This window comes from Nicrophorus vespilloides, unplaced genomic scaffold, assembly GCF_001412225.1.
Source record: "Nicrophorus vespilloides isolate i.1.1-1 unplaced genomic scaffold, Nicve_v1.0, whole genome shotgun sequence".
NCBI classification, from domain to species: Eukaryota; Metazoa; Arthropoda; class Insecta; order Coleoptera; family Silphidae; genus Nicrophorus; species Nicrophorus vespilloides.
This window is the reverse complement of record NW_017096496.1, coordinates 1,603-13,585: the sequence shown is the minus strand read 5'-3', so window position 1 is coordinate 13,585 and position 11,983 is coordinate 1,603. Positions and strand designations below refer to the sequence as shown.

The window sequence follows — 11,983 nt, the reverse complement described above, 5'->3', positions numbered from 1 at the left end:
CCGACAATCTCATTAAAATGAAAACTTATGATTTTCATTCAATAGAAGAAAATAATCATTTTACTAAAATAAGCTAACATAATTTGATAATCCAACATATTTCCATAAAAAAAATATTACAAATTTATCCAATTTCATAACATTTAATGAAGCTTATTTCATAAAAACAGAATTCTTTAATTTTCTTTAGATTTTTTATTCAATGTTGTTGTTTAATTTAAGATTGAGGAAAATTGAGAATGAAAAATTAAAAATTAAAATCGTTAGAACAATACATTTTTTTACATAAACATGCAATAATTCGTAATGAATCAACTTTCAATATTCGCTGTAATTATTAGTCTGTTTTTTACTTTCAAATATTTATCAAAGTCTAAAAATTTATAAGGGTCTAAATTTTAGATTAAAAAATGCAAACATTTTCATGAAAAAAGTTCAATACTGTTAAATTTATGTATTTTAATAAAATATTTTAATTCTTATTGGAAGTCAAGGTTTTTTTTGTCTATTGGTACTTAATTTTAAATACAACTAAAAATGTAATAAATTTCATGGAAGAAGATAAATTTTATGAATATTGTGTATTTTCTTATTAATAATTGAATATAATTTTAAATTTAACAATTTACACTTGTTTTGGTATGGTCAAATTTTTATTAAACTTCAATTTTTTTTACATATAAAGAAATTTCAGCGAATATGTATAATTTCTTTTCGAATATCATTAAGTTAATTTTGTAATCAATTTACGTTAAAAATGAGTAATTGCTACACGTTTACCATAAACTAAACTTAATTAAATTGAATGAATTAAACAGAATTTTCTTTTGAATTAATTTGGGATTCGTTGAAACAAGTTTTGATTCATGCAAAATATGGTAAACTCTTAATTAGTACTTATATAAAGAAAATAAACACTGTTTTTTCTTATGATTGTTAAGTTGTCTTCAAGTAATCAGTTAAGAAATTTAGATTTAAATTTTAAATACATTTTCGCAAGTGACACTTCTTCTCAATGGAGGAATCATTCGATTGTTGAAGAACAACTCACTGTCAGAGAGGAACCTGGTTCTCTTGAAGCGAGTGATCGGAGTATTTCTGATTTCCGTGGACAAATCGATGGACCGGAATCTGCGAATTGGGACAGGAAATGAGTCGGAGATGTTCTGCAAGGAACTGTAATGGTATCGATTGAAGACGTAAGCTGCCGGGAGGATGGCTTCGATTTCGCCACCAATTTTGGCCACGAACACCGAGGAATGCGAAGTGTAGATGGGCGGTGGAAACGTTGGAATCTGTTCAAGATCTTGGCTCGATGCACCATCGCAGCGCGAACACGGACGCCTATAAATAATATCAGAAAAGTCGAAGAACAACAACAACTGTACGAAACGGCTCACTTATTATCTAGATGTCTCTTGGCAGCCTTCTTGCGATTCTTCTTCTCTTTGTTCTCCATTTTCAGCACGTAGTCGTAATTCGGCGGAGGCTCGTACATCGGCGGATCATCGGGTATAACGATCTCCTCCTCGGTCACGCTCATCTGTCCTTCATCTAAAACAACCGTGCAAACTACGAATAATAGCAACTAATTACAGCTTGGATAATCTCAATAACACCTAGCATATCGTTGATTGTTTGGAGGTGAGTCTGAAGGTGCCGTTGATTCCTGTTCCTAGCGTTCATTCTGCACAGCAAAACAATCAACGCGAAGATCAAGCTTATAAGACCAAAACTGCAGGCCACAAAAACAATCGTAGCTGTCTTCAAATAGGAATATCTGTCGCTCATCTTCGGGAAGAAAAAGTTAGGGGTATGAGACCATCGCATTTTTATCTTAGGCTCTGAAATAACGCATCAGTATAACAATTTTTTGAAGATAAAGGATGTAACTTGTAGTAAACCTTTGAGGCAATCTGTAGTTTCATCGCTGTTGTCGCCGCAATGATCGAAGCCGTCGCATATCAAATAAATAGGTATGCAACGAAAGTTTCTGCAAAGGAAATCTGAGCCTGAGTAGCAATCTGCAATGAAATTCCATTAATTTTTCGATCTTTGACCTTAAAATTCTTGAAACTGCCTTTATAGTTGAATGCAGAGTAAATGATAGCTATTCTTGATTCCGGACGGAAAATGCCTTTCAGGCTCACGTAGAATCCTTGAGCGATTGGCGCCACGTGCTCTTTCTGCTTTGATACTATGTAGTGCGATACAGGATACCTGAGAACTTCAACTATTGGTTCATTCGAGGTCATGCCTTGTCTTATAACCAATTCAGTACTTCCAGCTGAAAACAAATACATATTGAACAAAAATGTATTGACTTCAGAGATGAATGAAAAAGAGATATAAAGATCAAACTACTTCATAAATTAATCATTGAATCATTGAAAATTTACTATTTTTTGTTGACCTCTTATTTTCAAGAAAAACTTTTCTAGAACAACTTTATTATACTTGGCAAAGTAAAGTTGTGCTTAGATTTGTGCTAACATAAAAAAACGTTGATATATTCAAAATGAAAAAAGAAAATATCATTAATTTGATGATTTTCATGAAAGTAAGAACAACAACAAAACCAAAATTTATAATTAATTTCATCAAATCTTGAAACGTTTTGTGTAAACTGTACAAAATAACAGATTGTAAAAAAAATAAGTTAACTTATAAAGATGAGACTTAACATATTTATACAATTTTCAAAGTTAATATAAAATTTCTAATTAATTATTTGATTTTTTTTTTAATATAATTTAAATAAAATAAACGTTGCACAAAATGTTTTATACTTATTTAAAGACAAAAAATAAAGAACTGTAATAATATTGATAATGTTAAGAAGAAACCTACTATGTAAAACTTTGTCTTCATCAGCATTGATGGAAAATGTTATCAATTATTGATTGAAATCACGCATTTTCCTAAGAATTTAAAATATTTCTACGAAAATAGCTTTACAAAAAAATGAAAGGGATAAAAAATATTTCAATATAAATTTGCATATCCAAAAGATATTTTAACGTTGACTTAAACAGCCTTGAATCGAAAAATATACGTATTTTCAGGTTTTGTATATTTCATCTATACATGATTTTAAATAATTCAACTACATTAGTACAAAAACTAATTTCAGGAAGAGATATTATAATCAAAAGTTTAGAGAAAAAGAGAAATTGATGGCATTCATTCAAACATCTACCTAAAGTAGATGTCTAATTAAATCGTGTGAAAAGAGATAAAGAATTGTAATTGGAATTCATATTGATACCGAATAATCTGGTTTGTTTATAAATCGGCTTTGAACAGTATTAGGAATACACATAATTTCTTAATACCTCTTATTAAACTTCTTAAAGCTGCTACGGTTGTCATGTCCAGAAATCTAATTATTGATGTCAAACAAACATTCTAATCTAATTTTTCAATTGGATCTTAAATCCGCTCTTATGCAACTCAAACACTATTTATAAATAGCACTTATACAACTTCATCGTCTTCATACACGATATTAGGAATGTCTAAATGATAATATCAAAAAAACAATATTGTAACTTACCAAATTTCGAAAACAGGATTACTTTCAGATAAACCTGCGTCTTCAGATGCATGTAACTCTCCGGCGGTCGGATAATCCAAAAGCAATCGTAAGCTTTAGTGTTCTCCTGAATCATATCCATCATAGTAATTCCACCTCCCAAATTATCAACGTAACCACCACAATCTACAAGAATATTAGTAAAGTATTGTTCCAATAAATAGAACGCTAAAATAATACTAATTTCTTAAGAAATACTTTACCAGTATCAGGTTTCAAGGTCGAATTATCGTATTCTCCAAGAAGAAACATGTATGAGGCTTTAAAACCGAGATTACTGCCACCGTTTGCGTAAAACCTAATGACCAAAGTAGGACCGTTGCTGATCAAAATCGGAGGTCTGAAAATGTTGCCTGTTGTAACGTGCATCCTTTGTCCATTCCAATCGAAAAACTATAAGTTAAATTGAATCATAATTTGAAAAAAAAATCGCTGTTATTATTTATATAATTTTACTTCAATTAATGAGTTTGTTGCGATTTGGAAGTCCGAGAATATCAAGCGGATCCTGCAGTTCTCCGTCGCTTTGCAGCTGATTACGTATTCGGTGTTCAAATCTCTCGGGTAAAAGTATGGAAAGAAGGGCGAGGAAATGATCTGACTGCCGTTGTTCATGTTGCTCATTTGGGGATATCCTTCGTAGTAATTTCTATTTTCTTAAAATCATTAAACCATTAAGATAAGTACATTTGCAGTACAAATTTGCACTATGGAAAAAGAGAGTTGCCTAATTTGCACCGACACTTAGATTGGACCACTGTCATAACTTCTTTATAAATATCAATTTAGACAGTATAGATTTCTAATCTTAAATATGAATAAACAAAGTATTAAAATATGCTAGATTATCGTATTTCAACTTTTTTGTCGCGCCATCCAACATATTGAACTATAACCCGATTGTGTCTAACATATAATTTTTGACACTTTGACACAAGCTTACAAAATTATCGCGAATCAATTTTGATTTGCCACTTATATAGTTTACATAATTATCTACAATTTACTATAAATTTATGGTTAGGTGAAATATTTTAAAAAATTTGTATAATTTGCCCAATTTGTACAATAAAGCAACAAATTTGTACAAACAAGACAACATATTTGTACAAACAAATAATAGATTTGTCTTTTTGGTAATTTATTGGATAAAACAAAGCACGTCAAAACTGTATACAATGAATTTTCAACAAGAAAAAAGACAAATAATAGGTTTGTTCTATTGTTGTGATAAAACAAAGCATGTCAAACTGTATACAATGTTGCACTTGAGCCCAGACAAAGCTCTGTAGACTGAGTACAAACTCCAAAAAGTATTTTTTTACTTAAAATGAAATTAAACAAGTGGTCCATTCTGGGAAACCAGTTGCTTTGATTGTATCTATTGTTGCATTTTCCTCTTTGTAAATCTCAAATTTACATATATTTTTTTAATAAATTATATAATTTAGAAAGGTATTAATAGTAACATTCATTCCTTTTAATTAAAAAGAAACAATTTGGTAACTTTCATCATTCTAAACTATTTTACATATTCAATAGGTGCTTTTTCACTTACTTTCAGCAGAATACTCGAGGGTGAAAGCGTGCTGATGGACATCGCTGTAATAAAATGTGATGGCCGCAGACCTGGTTTGGCTTTTATAGATGAGATTTGTCCCGTTTGTCTGCATGTAATGTCCACAGAACTGCTCCCCAGAAACCTCTTCGAAGGGCGGCTCGTAAATCCAGACGTAATCGCATCCGCAACGATCCAATACCGAATTCTTGCCGCAGTTCCGTGAAATATTCAAGAAACTTCCAAGAAAATCACACTTTATCTTTCTTCCAACCCAATTAACTTACGTGAATTTGATGGTGACAACGCATGATGGACAAGTGATGAGTTCTAAGCTGCATTGTTTATGAGGCGTTGTATTATCTGAATTTTGGATGGTATTTGGTTGGTTCCTTGCCTCCAAGAATCCTCGATCGTCCAGCTCCAAGTAAATCCTTCTGCCATCGAACTTACCGCAGATTTCCTCATTCCTTGAAATTCTTGCTCCTACTTGTACAATTATTGTAAAGATTAATGCTAAAATGTATTTATTTTTCGGAATAAGTTTCAGATCGACGTGCATTTTGTGTACATCGCAAGGAACAAACTGAACTGGATGTTTGCAAATGCATGTGATTAATTTCATTAGTGAATCCTTACTGTATAATCTTTTTGCACTGAACGATTTTTAAATCAATAGCATTTATTCTATTATTGTAAACTCAACATAGAAAAATACATAGAAAAACTTGTTCTTTTTTTATAAGTATGATCGAACTGAACTCTTGCAATCTGTTTATGCAATAAATAAAAAAAAATTACGTAATTTTCGAGATAACAAAATTTCGCAAAAAAAAATGCTCTAAATTTCTATAACTTTCAGCAACTTTCAAACCCGAAATAGTGAAACTACATTTTTTTTTCATTTGAAACATGACAGTTTCCAGTTCACTATTCTTGTTGAATTATATAATTATCCTGCATAGTTATCCTAAAATGAATGAAAAAGGTGAAAATGTTCCTTTTCAGCAAAGACATTTTTAACAGCTCATATCAAACGAACGGATGACAGCAGAATAGTACGATCGTCAAAAAGACAAGTATTCGATGATCTAATTAGCTGGTACATAATAAACATTATGTAACTTTTGAGTAATTATGAAAATACTGATAACTCGTCGGAGCGTAAGACGAAGAAAGTTCATCATTTTTCGAATAATTGATAAAAATCAAAAAATTTAACATAATTTTTGTGAAAATTACTCAAAATACGCCTAATTTTTCAATAATTTACAGGAAGATTCAAAATCTATATATTGATTCTAGAATTGTTTCAGTAGGTTCATTCGAAAGGCGACGAATTCCAGTTTAATATTGTTGTTGAATCATATAATTATCCTGCGTATATCCTAAAATGAATGAAAACGTGAAAATGTACCTTTTCAGCAGACATATTTGACAGCTCATATCAAACGAACAGATGACAGCAGAAAGCTGAAAGCAGGCTCGTTAAAATGACGAGATTTTCAGCTTTAATTTAAGTATTCGATGATATAATTAGTTAATAAACATTATGTAACTTTCGAGTATTTAGGAAAATAAACTGATAACTCGTCGGAACGTAACGTTATACAATATAACGAGTTCCTCAATAAAATAAGAAAGTTCATTATTTTTCAAGTAATTAACAAAAATCAAAAAATTTAACAAAATTTTCGTGAAAATTGCTTAGAATACGCCTAATTTTTCACTAATTTTCAGGAAGATTCAAAATCGAAATATCGATGTTAGAATTGTTTCACTGGGTTCATTCGATAGGTGACAAATTCCAGTTTACTATTCTTGTTGATTTATGTAATTATCCTGCATAGTTATAATGAAAACTTAAAAACGGAGCATTTTCAGCAACAACACTTTTAACAGATCGTAGCAGATGATTGTCTGATAGTAGAAAGCAGTGATCTTGTTGGAAAGATGAGACTTTCAGCTTTAATTTGATTGCTTATAATTTAATTATCTCGCGAAGTTCTCGAGAAATTTAAGAAAGAAGAAACCATCGAAAATTGTCGTTTCTGGATTACGCAGTGAATTTTCAGGTACTTGCAAAATCGAAATATTGAGGCTATAAAAAAATGGTCACTCCCATTATAAACTTATTTCTTGAGTGATAACTACATCTTTAAATCATGAAGGAAAACTAATTTTGGATGTTATTTAGTGTTCATTGCATCTAAAGATTGAAAGAAGTTGCCTATCCGCTGAGTTGTAAATTGGCGCGAAAAAAGGTTGTTGATGTATTAACCTTAGTCAAAGTGGAACGTTGATTTTTCAGTTATAAAAGTGTATAAATAAATAAGGAAATGGGAGAGTATACAGAAGAGCTTTTACAGGAATTACTTCCATTATTTTATAGCCGTCTATTTCCTTGCAATTCGTTCTACAGATGGTTATCATATGGTTAGTGCATTTCAATAATATTTTATATACAAGCTGAATTAATGAATTTCTCAGGAAGCTCAGCAACATTCAAGCTCAGAGAGTTATCTTTCACCCTACTTGGAGACATCTATATTCGATATCAATCATTTGAAAGTATGGAAAATTTCAGCAATGAACTGAACAAACACAAACCGATCAAAATAGATATTGGTGCAATATACAATCACCCACCAAAGTACAAGACACAAATACAAAAGTTTGGTCCTGTTGAAAAAGAACTGGTGTTCGATATTGATATGACTGATTATGATGATGTGAGAACTTGCTGTTCAGGGACAGACATTTGTTCTAAATGCTGGAAGTTCATGGTGTTGGCTTGTAAAGTATTGGATGCAGCCTTGAGAGAAGACTTTGGGTTCAAACATATGCTTTGGGTATTCTCTGGTAGAAGAGGTGTCCATTGTTGGGTTTGTGATGAGAATGTTAAGAAGTTCACTGATGAGGAGAGGAAGGCTGTTGCTGAATATTTGTTTGTTAAAAAGGATGGCCACAAAAATATATTGTTTGGAGACAAGATACATACATCATTAAGGTAAAGGTAAAAATATAACAGTTTTATATAAATTAAAGTAAAATGTTTCAGGAGAGCTTTGACCATTATAAAGCCCTACTTCAATCAAATGATGTTTGTGGAGCAGAACATCTTAGGAACAGATGAAGGTATTAAAAAATTCCTGAAAAACATCCATGAAGAAATTAGGATACAATCTGAAGAAGTGTTAAGATCTGTGGAAGGATCTGAAGCCAGATGGAAAGTGTTCTGTGATTACTTCAGAACATTATCACAAAAGGTATTTAACTCTATCACTAACAAATAAAAATAAATTTTGAAAAATTTGTTATTTTTTGCAGCAAAGTATACCAAAAATTTATAAAAATACAATTGAAGAGTTGATGTTGCTTTACTGTTATCCAAGGTTGGATATTAATGTATCAAAAGGTATAAACCATTTACTGAAAGCGCCGTTTTGTGTGCATCCAAAAACTGGAAAAGTCTGCATACCATTCAATCCGAAAACTGTGGATAAGTTCGATCCTGCTACTGTGCCGACTTTAACACTCTTAGTAGATGAAATTAATAAGTATGATCAGATCACTAAAGAGGAGGAGATGGCTGATGGAGTCAACAGCAGCAAAATCAAAGACTACAAAAAAACGAGTCTCTTGAAATCTATTACTGTTTTCGAAGATTTCTTAAGGAATATTGAGAGAGAACTGAAACAGAAAAGAAAACCAAGTAAGTTTCACATTTCAAATTTAATATTTAAAATCTAATTTTGGAAACATTTTAGCGCCCATGGAGTTTTGAGATCAAATATTAACACACATTTCAATGTTATTTCTATTTAATAGTTTTATATTTATTTTTTTTACTTCTCATTAAATAATTAATTTAAAAGTACTCTTACCATTTATTTATCTAGTATACTACATTTGAAGATCATTTTAATCAAATTTAACACTAGTAAAAACCATAGTTTTATCTTTAATTTCCACATTTAAGAATCTAACAGACATTAGAACACTGAAAAATCAATAATTGAATTGACAATAATTGAAAAATTTGCATTATTCGAAATTAAAAACATACATGAACTATTAGAGTAAGATTGTTTCAAAGGTCATATTGATTGTCATTAGAAAGGTTATAGTTTTATCTTAAATTTATATACTCAATGATCTAATTAGAGTGCATTAGGTTGTTGAGTAATAAAATTAAATATGAAGACACTTCTTTTCAAGCACGAATTTTATTGCTCAACTTTAACATCTTATAATAACCGACGTCAAACTTGACAGTATTCTCATTAGAAAGATCATAGTTTTATCTTAAATTTGTATACTCAATGGTCTAATTAGAATGCATGGTTGAGTTATAAAATTAAATATGAAGACACTTCTTTTCAAGCTCGTATTTTCTTGCTCAACTTTAACATATTACGTCAAACTTGACAGTATTGTCATTAGAATGATCATAGTTTTATCTTAAATTTTCATATTCAATGATCTAACCAGAATGTATGGTTGTTGAGCAATAAAATTAAATACGAAGATACTTCTTTTCAAGGTCGTATTTATTGCTGAACTTTGATATCATATATTATAAAAATATAGATAACTAAATAAATCATGTTTTTTTTGTATTTAATTATGTAATACTATCTATGGTTGTTGCAACAAATGTTAATAATTGAATGTTGTATTTAAAAGGTATATATATAATTTATATTTTCATACAATATAATAGTACACAATGTTTTTTTTACACAGGAAATAAAATATAATAAATTCAAACAAAAGAAAACGAATTTCAATTTAACACAATTTCTCATCTACTCTTAAAGCTAACTCTTTTTTTTACAACATTGTGCTTAACATTAAAACTCCAGTACAAATAGTATATGTTAATATATAAGAGTAATATAACTTGATTTATATCTATAGAATAATACTTAAATAAATGCAACAAAAAATAAATAGACGGATGCACATGGAACCAAAAATCTGTAATTCTCGTTCGAGTAGAGTAACAAAAAGAAAACGTGCTGCAAAATCCGTCTATCTCGTAGACTTTATATTGGTCGTATATGTAATATAGAGCGAAATAAAAGATTTGTGAGTAAATATTTAAAAATTCATCGCAGTATGATCCATGAGATTTTTGATCAAAGATCCAGCCATTCTACAACAGAAAAAAAACAATCATTATAATAAGATTAGTGAGTAAATTGAATTAATATGTCTTTACTTTTTAACCATGTGATCATAGAGCATGCTTGGGATTATTGTGACGATGATCGTCGCGCCTGCATCGTCGATCAATTTCGAAATGTCCTTATCCTTCAAACCAACGACGTTTTGTCCTTGAACCTCGATGACCTGATGATTGATCAAGAGACCGTTTCGCGCCGCCGAAGAGTCCTTAACGATGCTCGTGATTTTACCATTCTTGAAGAGGAAACCAACGTGATTGGTGCTGTCTTTGTGCAGAGTGATGGTGCGTTCGAATGGTCTATCTCGTACGACTACATTGATCCCATTCACAGGGCTCTTCTTAAGCAACTTATGGACTTTGTCCATCGAATAGCCGGCTACATTAACCCCATTGATTTGCAGAATTTGATCGCCGAATCTAAGACCGACCATGGCGGCCGGAGATTTATCCACGACCAAACACACGAAAATCCCGTTGTCAATATCCTTCACCCTCATTCCAACCTTGTCATCTGAACCTTTGCACATCACAAGCTGCAATCTTTCAATTAACTCTTAATTCAATTTATATAACAACAATAGTACCTCTCGGATGCCATTGGTCACATTCACTTTTTGCAAGTGTCCGGATATTGGGGCAACAAGACCTGAATATGCTGGAGTATACTAAAAACAAAGCATAATTAACAACTAATTCATTTTAGTTTTTTTTTTAATTATTCAATCATTACTGTTTGTAAATCAGTTGCATATTGTGGCATATTCGCTTCGACAACAGCTCTGCCCAATTCCAATCCCATGTATTCACCAAGAGAAGGATACAATGATGTTGGTGTTCCTGCATCAGGACTCTGTTGGATCTGCGGGGGGACAGCCTGTGCCTCTGCTTGGATTTGAGCCACAGCCATTTTGCACACCTTCATTTCCTCCAAACTCGGATACAAAGCCATCTAATAAATAAATAAATATTAACAATTATAATAAATTCACAGTTCAAATAGTAATTAAAATTGGAGTAATAGAAGATAAGAGCTAATGATAAGGCAGGAAATTGCAAAACATTATGAAAGATTGACTTCAATTGAAAAACATTCCATTAGAATTGTTGGGGATAAATTGGAGTTAATCACGTTGCACTTTATTATAAAATACGTGCAATTTTAATGTTATTGATTGCTATAAATAGTTGGAAAAGATTTTCACTTGCCTTTGATTATCTTTCTTTTTTTATGCACAGAACAGGACACGAAGAACTTTGTTTAATGTATAACGCGAGTGTAAAAACCCAAGAGCCGATGATGAAGAAATGACTCACTGCCTGTCAACTAAACTCAACTCTTTTATTGCTTATTTTGTTGTTGTCCTCTCGTTTGTGTATCTTATCAACTGTCAAATAAATTCCACTGACTGAGAGGAACAGATATGCGCATGCATTTCGTTACTTTGCGCATGCGTTGATAAGATAATCTTACCCGCGAAATTTGAATATCCGCATCTTGCGCATTAACAAGGAATTCGTAACAATAAGTTTGGGACAAGAGCCAAGGAAGTACTGCGTAAATATTAGACTTTAATAATATTTGGCAATGTCTTTTTTCTAATATGGAGTAATTCAACAAAACGCTCAATAATTAAAA

General features: G+C 31.2%; 3 protein-coding genes across 4 annotated transcripts; 1 reads left to right on the top strand and 2 right to left on the bottom strand.

Annotated features, from left to right (window-relative positions):
* Window positions 1-844: 844 nt before the first annotated feature.
* Window positions 845-5,751, bottom strand: LOC108557170. 2 transcript variants are annotated; one of them, XM_017913587.1, is made up of 10 exons: window positions 5,441-5,751; window positions 5,154-5,392; window positions 4,052-4,251; window positions 3,799-3,988; window positions 3,557-3,721; window positions 2,081-2,287; window positions 1,905-2,024; window positions 1,620-1,844; window positions 1,401-1,572; window positions 845-1,344 (listed from the first exon to the last, which is right to left on the bottom strand). In XM_017913587.1, the coding sequence occupies exons 1-10, from the start codon at window positions 5,713-5,715 to the stop codon at window positions 975-977; spliced, it is 2,163 nt and encodes a 720-aa protein (XP_017769076.1). In that variant the 5' UTR covers window positions 5,716-5,751; the 3' UTR covers window positions 845-974. The 2 variants fall into 2 exon arrangements, with proteins under 2 accessions (XP_017769076.1, XP_017769077.1); XM_017913588.1 differs by having other exon boundaries at window positions 847-1,344; window positions 1,401-1,554.
* A 1,641-nt stretch (window positions 5,752-7,392) lies between these two features.
* On the top strand, window positions 7,393-8,966 carry LOC108557172 (DNA primase small subunit). Its single transcript, XM_017913597.1, has 5 exons — window positions 7,393-7,589; window positions 7,644-8,163; window positions 8,215-8,422; window positions 8,484-8,868; window positions 8,924-8,966. Exons 1-5 carry the CDS (start codon window positions 7,493-7,495, stop codon window positions 8,938-8,940), a joined length of 1,227 nt encoding a protein of 408 aa, XP_017769086.1. The 5' UTR covers window positions 7,393-7,492; the 3' UTR covers window positions 8,941-8,966.
* A 946-nt stretch (window positions 8,967-9,912) lies between these two features.
* On the bottom strand, window positions 9,913-11,757 carry LOC108557169 (syntenin-1-like). Its single transcript, XM_017913586.1, has 5 exons — window positions 11,554-11,757; window positions 11,078-11,296; window positions 10,932-11,012; window positions 10,381-10,880; window positions 9,913-10,314 (listed from the first exon to the last, which is right to left on the bottom strand). The coding sequence occupies exons 2-5, from the start codon at window positions 11,294-11,296 to the stop codon at window positions 10,260-10,262; spliced, it is 855 nt and encodes a 284-aa protein (XP_017769075.1). The 5' UTR covers window positions 11,554-11,757; the 3' UTR covers window positions 9,913-10,259.
* Between the last annotated feature and the right edge of the window lie 226 nt (window positions 11,758-11,983).

Bases quoted from the DNA above. Each gene is read 5' to 3' on its own strand.
- LOC108557170 (XM_017913587.1), bottom strand. From the start codon at position 5,715: ATGCACGTCGATCTGAAACTTATTCCGAAAAATAAATACATTTTAGCA. The intron at 3,989-4,051 runs GTAAAATTATAT...TTTAACTTATAG, and splicing joins CAACAAACTCATTAATTGAA to TTTTTCGATTGGAATGGACA. The intron at 1,345-1,400 runs GTGAGCCGTTTC...TATTATTTATAG, and splicing joins AAGAGACATCTAGATAATAA to GCGTCCGTGTTCGCGCTGCG.
- LOC108557172 (XM_017913597.1), top strand. From the start codon at position 7,493: ATGGGAGAGTATACAGAAGAGCTTTTACAGGAATTACTTCCATTATTT. The intron at 7,590-7,643 runs GTTAGTGCATTT...TGAATTTCTCAG, and splicing joins CTACAGATGGTTATCATATG to GAAGCTCAGCAACATTCAAG. The intron at 8,164-8,214 runs GTAAAGGTAAAA...AAAATGTTTCAG, and splicing joins AAGATACATACATCATTAAG to GAGAGCTTTGACCATTATAA.
- LOC108557169 (XM_017913586.1), bottom strand. From the start codon at position 11,296: ATGGCTTTGTATCCGAGTTTGGAGGAAATGAAGGTGTGCAAAATGGCT. The intron at 11,013-11,077 runs GTAATGATTGAA...CTTTGTTTTTAG, and splicing joins ATGCAACTGATTTACAAACA to TATACTCCAGCATATTCAGG. The intron at 10,881-10,931 runs GTACTATTGTTG...GAAAGATTGCAG, and splicing joins TGACCAATGGCATCCGAGAG to CTTGTGATGTGCAAAGGTTC.